We start from the raw sequence: 7,164 nt of genomic DNA on the forward strand, positions 1-7,164 counted from the left end.
TTCAGCCAGTTCTCAATCCACCTCACTGTCCACTCGTCTAACTGACACTTCACAACATAAAGATTACTGCAAAATCAGTACATACCATTTCAATTTTCTGTGGGATAAAAGAAAGAGAATACCATAACCACAACTTTATAAAACTCAATATTTTTGATTCAGAGAAAATTTTGATTTCTAAATTTGTTTTTGCTCCATTTGGAACAGAAACATTACAAAAATTTACACATCATGGAAAACTCTTTGCTTAGGAAAGGATAACAAATGGTCTTTCAAAAACAAAATATGCTCCTCAGAATTGAACAGATGCTGTTTGCTAGTAACAGTTGTGGAACTGACAAAATCGCTAATTTAAATCACCACCTGTGAAATTCCAGATGTGCATGGGTCTACCAGTCAGTGCTTTCCCATGAAACTGTAGAGATTTATAGACAATCTAGAGCAAAGAATTGACACTTTTGAATCTTTTATAAAATTAAAATTCATTTGAAGACAATAATTTTAAATACTCTGTGAGTAAACTCTGGAGAATACATCGGATATTCTTTTCTCAAACCCACTACTATATAATCCTAATCCAACACACCTAAGTCAGTGAAAGCATAACTCGATAGCTTTTACCTACGGCCTTACTTGTGAACAAATCTAAAATCATACGGAATTTAATTATATTGTCCCCACATGTGCCTTTTAAATTGTCTCACACAATCCTATAGGCTAGGGATTCCTACAGAATTATCCATTAAACATTACTTCCTTTTTTTTTTTTTTTTTTTTTCCTGGACAAGTGCATCATGCAAATAGACTCTATAACACACACACTTACACATACATTTATGCACGTATGCATGTGCGTGTGTGTGCATGCACATACTATATGTGTATAATGGATTGCATATCAAATATTTTTATCCCCTTTTTATTGTAACTGTGGAATCTTTGAATGACAGAAGGATTAAAAAACCTCTGCATTTCTTACTGTGCTCCTGCTTTTCACTCCCATTCACTAAAGTAGTTTACTTTCAAATCAATATCATTGCACTGCCCTACTTATTTCAAGGGCCTGTTTCAGCCCAGCCTCCAAAGGGGTGCTCTGATGTGACGGGGATTCTCTCCCGAAACTGGTGAGACGGGGAGGGAGGGGAAGGGACCGAGGGGCGCCAGGAATGCTGAAGACACGTGGTGGTGAACCAGTCGCAGCGAAGGCGAGCAGTTCTGCCAGAAGTCACGTCACTGGATCGAGAGCAGCTGGGAGGGCAGAGATTCAGCTTGTGGATGAAGACAAATGCAGACAAGGCAAAGCCATGCAGTAGGTCTGAGAAAAAAAAGTGCTTCATATGAGCACATTCATACTGAAATACTGAAGAATGGTTTCTCATAAATAATGATACTTTTTCCTGTGGGAAAGAAAAGCCTCAAAATGCTACTTAGAGTTACAATATACAGGACTCTGTCCTTATTATTTGATAGTATTTTTTGCTATTCTGAGTATTTTGAAACTCTCGCTAACTTTTTCATCATTAGTATTTTGCCATTAGAGATTTTAAAATATTCTGAGGTAAATYGTATCTTAAAGGTTTTTCAACTCTGGCTGCACTAATCAGTGGGAATTTCTGTTAGTACCATATACACTAGTGTGGGACTGAGGTATTATGATGTAAACTAAAAGTAAAGTTTAGTTTCTTGTGACTACCAATTATAACTCCTTTTGATTCATAAAGAAAAGAGGAATATAAGGTTTGCCAAACTGAGTCAAGCCAATGTTCTGTATCAGTTTTGGCACAGCGGCTGTGCAATTGGCTGGTATTTTACTGTACAATAATCAGTCACATAGTGCGGCATATCTTTCTGACTATGCATCTTTGAAAGAGTAGACTCTAGGAAAAAATCAATTTTTATCCGTGAAAGATAGTTTTCATTCCCATATTGAATTTATTATTACGTTAGTATATGCGTATTTCTCTGTATCTTTACAATGAGCATCGCAGCCACTAAATGTGATGGTCTAGAATCTCTCAGGCTAGTCTGTGTCCAAAGCATTTTTGAAAGGCTTTCTTCCTCCAGTGAGTATGGAACCTTAATGTAGGCTGTAGTGGGAATCCACATTAGATTGGCTCACAAATTAACACTTACTCTGTATAATAGTAGCAAATACAAATCCGTCACAATCCATGAAGCTGTATTAATGGGTGCTTTAGCAGAATGTGAATGCTCTTTWGACACTGGTGAGAGAAAGAAGAGAAAATCAGGACACTGGCAGCTGACGATTTACCCCCCAGACTTTGTTACTTCTTCAGTGCTTCCTTCCAGAACCTGCCAATTCATAAGGACGAAGTTTTCAATGAAGTTTTCCTTCYGGCTGCAGCCAGACAAATTGGAATTTACTCTCATTAGCTTGCAAGGAGCACAGACCCTGCTGTACTGGAAGCTATATATATGCGAGAAGTAAATGCAGCTGTGATTCAATATGTCCAAATTATTTCTAAGGAAATTGACTCGAGCTGTTAATTTGTTCATGAGAAGTCCCTTGTGAACAGTGATAAAGCTTCCACAAAACCTCAGTGAGTTTGTCTGTCAAAGCATAAAATATTCTGTAACTAGATTTTTTTTTTTTTTTTTTTTTTTTTGTATTTGGTCCGTTTATGCATTACACGAAGCCCTGGACCCTGTGAGCCCGATGCCTCACTGTTGTCAAGCATGAAGTGTACGAATGCAGGCTGCAGGCCACTCTTCCTGCGAGAAGGAGCAGGAACGCTTGCTCCGTCGGTTACAGTTTTGATGCAAACGCTGTTGACTGGATGTGAAGAACATGCTGCCTTTCTCCTAGCAGCAAAATGCCAGAGTGCTCTTGAATTGTTGCTTTCTCTTGCGAAGGACAAGGGTCATAAGTGCATCCAGGTCTTGTRCCTTTTAGGAAGTCTTTACCCTTCAAACTGTAGGAAAAATGCACTCTCTGGGGTGAGGTGTGAAAATAAGCTCTATCTTTTGAAGAAATTTCATTTAAGAAAAAGCACAGAAAAGGATTTCTTTTTTTTTAAGACGCACATATAAGATTGTGCTCACACACTGAGGGGACAACACACACACAGACGTTCGTTTAATGAGAGAGAAAGCGGAGGTGGAGGCAGCTGACCTAGATGATTTTATGAATAAAAGATATAATCTGATGCAATCATTTCATTAATACGCACATGGCGCCAAACGAAAACTGAGTGTAGCAGATGGCAGTGAGAGGTCTTAAATGGGTGTTTTCAGTTTYGCAGCTAACTACTTAGATTTTGTGGATTATACCAAATATTTTCAGAAAGGAAGCACTCGTCATACCAGTGTTCAAAGAATTTTCTACTGTTTTATAAAAGTAATGCTGAAAGGGCTGTCTTTTGTGGCAATAACTAGAAATTGCGGTCAGAAAGTAGAAGTGGAGCAACACATTTCACAAAAACTTCTAACAGAAAAGCCTATTATTTTCTATAATCTGAGTAAAAACTTGCAGTTCTTAATTAAAAGCTCTTTCTTTGCTCCAAGCTAATGCTCATCTCTGAGGTCTCTGAAATTTTTCCYGCAATTGATGGAAATAGATTTTTTAATATAATAATGAAATACAGTAACTTGCCATGTAGTTTTCAAAGCTGAATATAGCATTTATTTATTTTCTGCAGGTATGCATTCACTGCAAACAACTACAAACACAAGTTGTGAAGAAAGGTCCTTGGGAAAGCAGTAAAAGCAAGTAGCCTTATTTCAAGATAAAACACTTGGAAAAAATTTGGGGTAAGTGTATACTTTTAATAGGAGATACTATGTGAGGGATGATTTTGCAGGATCTGGATTCTGTTTTTACATCAGTTCACCTGAACGTGGAAAATAGCAAAGCTGAGGGAGGACGCTGYGATTTAGAGCTGTCCACCAGCGGGTCTGAAACTAGCCAGGCAGCCGCTGGCCCGCCCCGGGGATGCCACCCACGTCTACGGCTGCAGGGAGCCCGATGTGGGAGTCAACCGCGTCACCTCTGTTCCCGGTGTGATCAGCTCTGCACCTGAGATGTGCAGCCTGAGAGGTCTGGCTGCTTTCTGGACCCTTTGCAAAGCCAGAGCAGAGCAAAAGGGCTGGATTTCTCAGAGGGGGTCGGGCCTATGGCTTCTTRGAGACAGATTATCCTCAGTTTGGCATCTAAGCTTGGGAGATACACAGTCTAATTCTTCAAACTTAATCCAAAATCAACTTGGTGATATTATTTTAACATGAATTAATATTGAGGCAGTGTCATCTCTGAACATATGCAGACTCTGAAGACCTGATATCTTTTTGAAAAGGTTGTTGAGCTCCTGTTAGAAACAACAGAATTTATACTGAATTTTGTCTGCAGTGACACACTCATTTTCTTTAAGTACACAGCAAAATGAACAAAAATACCCCCTCTCACCAAAAGCATATCCTTAGATAGGGTGTGAAACTGGTTTTGATTTTTTTGTATTCAGCTCACAAAATATTGAGGTGGACAGGCTGAGCCTTGCTGCAGATCAATATTGCTGCTTCACTAGGAAGCAGTTGGTAAGCTGGGAGAAGCAAAGCTTTGGTAACCCTGGATGCTTGTGAATGAAATGTGGGCATGATTTTCTAATATGAAGACCGTATGCAGCACAACATACATCTGTAGCATCTTTTGGCAGCCTGCTGCTGTTCAAATCCTGGCTCTACCACAGACTGACGCGTTCAGGGGAACAGWGTAAAACCTAAGATAAACCTCCAGGAGTTCAAAATCTTCTTATATCTACAGCTCTCTCTTGCAGTCATGACTATGATTAGTTCGAACACTCTCTGGCTTAGATAACTTGTCAGGTAAGTCCACTGGTTGCTGGTACACAYGTGATTAATAATGGAAGTGCAAATAATTGCAGTTTTCATACACCTTTGAGTGCTACACTAACTCTGAGAACATCACTGCTGGTTCTTATCAAGTCTGTTCATCAGAGCTCTAATTAAGGACAGCACTTCGCGGTTCTAGAAACTGCACAGGTGAGTCTGTGAAAGCCCAAACTCCTTCGAGCTTTCCAGTCGTCTTCAATGTACCCTGGCATTATGAAAAAGATTTCCTCACTGATTTTTTTCTTTTTCCCCAAAGTCACTAAGGCCTTTAACCCAGTGAATATTCCCAAGTCTAAGGCCAAATATCTTGCATATGAATATGATTGTAGTGGAGCATACGAGATTACTGTTAGAAAAGAGACATCATCTACTTTGGAGTGAGATCCAGCTCCTGCAAGAACATGCCTGAAAATATTTAACTTTAAACTCTATTTACATCAAAAGCTATTTTAAGTAGTGCTTACAGGCTTGTAACATTGATGATAATGTAGATCTTCACTGATGATATTTTTCCTCCATGTTTCCACAGCTGAGTTACCAACTTAAAGCATAACTGATTACACACAGCAAGCACTGACCATTCATTAGAAGTCCAGCATTTGATTTGATCAAAATTTGGTTGCTTCTTTTCTTACTGGTCATGAAAGCTCAGATAAATGGTCTAATCTAATGCTAGAGAACAGCATTTGTAGGAATTCTTCTCCTCTCTTCAGTAGTTTCAACCATGGGCTTTCCCTCACTGTTTGGTCTTGCTAAACAGGATTACCACCATTAGCTTCTTGTTATATTTCCCACCTTCTCTCCTTTTATACATGCATTACTGCTCCCTTTACTATTTTGATTTCTCTTTTTCAGATCCATCTCCAAACAGATGCTTTGGGATCCATATGACACACTTAACCGTCAGGGTACTTAGCTAGATACTAGATTCCCCTTGAAAGAAAGAGAAATAACCTCTTTCTTTCAGTTATGGTATTACAGGCAGCTGGAGATTTTTCAAAGGACAAACAAAAAGCAAATGCAGGAAGTGTGAGAACTAGCTTTCAGGGAAAATACAATAAGAAGACAGTGATAATTCAGTAATTCCCCACAGTGTGGGAAGGAAACAATTCAGATTATTGAATGCTTCTTCATAGATCACTGATRGGGAGAGAAGAAAAATCTACCTATTTCTGTGCAGAGGTATGTGCATTGCTCTTCTCTTATTTGAGAGCTTCCTAGTTCAAAGATYTGAGGATCCAATCAAGCAACCGACTTAGTGTCCTGCGACTCAGAGATCCATCTGCACTCTCGAACTGAAAAGGCCCCAACCTTGGAGTGTCTAAAACACACACAGATGTCTTCTACACAGATGAAGCTTAGTCCCAATATTCCCAATATGACTCTTAATGTCATTAACACAAGCTAGAATTGATTCRTGAAAGAAATGTGAGCAAAACAAAGGACTACACTGTTCACAGTGGTCTGAGCAGTTCTGCCACCGAAACAGTCTGATTTTACTGAGTTTGACTGGGGGAACATTATGGTCCAGCTCACTAGAATTTTTCTTATATTTCTTTTTGATGAGATTAGTTTGGGAAAGTGAACAGCAAGTATGAAGCTGTAGTTGATGTTTATGGAAAAATACAGAATATACACTAAGGTTCACCACTTTAGAGTAAAGTAGCTGATTCCAGTTGGYGTCAATGGTTCATATGGGATTGTTTTGTAGTGCCTCTGGTTCAGTCCCTGAAGGCACACACAAAATAGAAAATACAATTTTAAAMACAATATAATAATTCAGGGGAATAAAATATGTAGACTGAATACAATGCAAGGATTTATCCAGAACACTTTATTCTTGCACAGTTTGTGGATGATTTATGTGAAGGTTTGGTGCCCTTCCTAGCATGCATGCACTCTCAACCTCCAAATTCTCTGGAACAGCTATACACACATTTTATTTCTCCCCAGTGATATTTATATTGTGCACATATTGGTAATTAGGTGAGAATGAACACGCAGTTTTAAGCCCGGTRTCTTCCAAGGGTAAGCAGTGCTAACAGGCAAGGTTATCGCTCCACGACACCGCTGCTTGGTGAGCGGCAGAACAYGCGCTCACGCTTTGGGAGGGCAGCAACGCCTGGCAGCCCCCGGGAAGGCAGGTGCTCCTAGCTGCACAGGCCGGCGGGTCACAGTCGCACCCCAGAGCAGCTCCGCAAAGCAGCATCCGAGGGGCAGTGCCTGCTCCCCGCCGGACTGCCCGGGGCCGGTGCGCGGGGCCGGTGCGCGGGGCCGGTGCGCGGGGCCGGTGCGCGG

The 7,164-nt window shown here is 40.2% G+C and overlaps 1 protein-coding gene across 1 annotated transcript in view; it reads left to right on the forward strand.

The window, feature by feature from the left end:
• Positions 1–1,166: 1,166 nt before the first annotated feature.
• GJD2 (gap junction protein delta 2) overlaps positions 1,167–7,164 on the forward strand; it is an 8,690-nt gene continuing 2,692 nt past the window's right edge. Inside the window, exon 1 of the mRNA XM_085301809.1 lies at positions 1,167–1,309. Within this exon, the coding sequence (XP_085157935.1) occupies positions 1,167–1,309 (143 nt within the window). The remainder of the gene's footprint in view (positions 1,310–7,164) is intronic.

This window comes from Rhea americana, unplaced genomic scaffold, assembly GCF_003343005.1.
Source record: "Rhea americana isolate MKP2758 unplaced genomic scaffold, rheAme1 scaffold_18, whole genome shotgun sequence".
NCBI lineage: Eukaryota > Metazoa > Chordata > Aves > Rheiformes > Rheidae > Rhea > Rhea americana.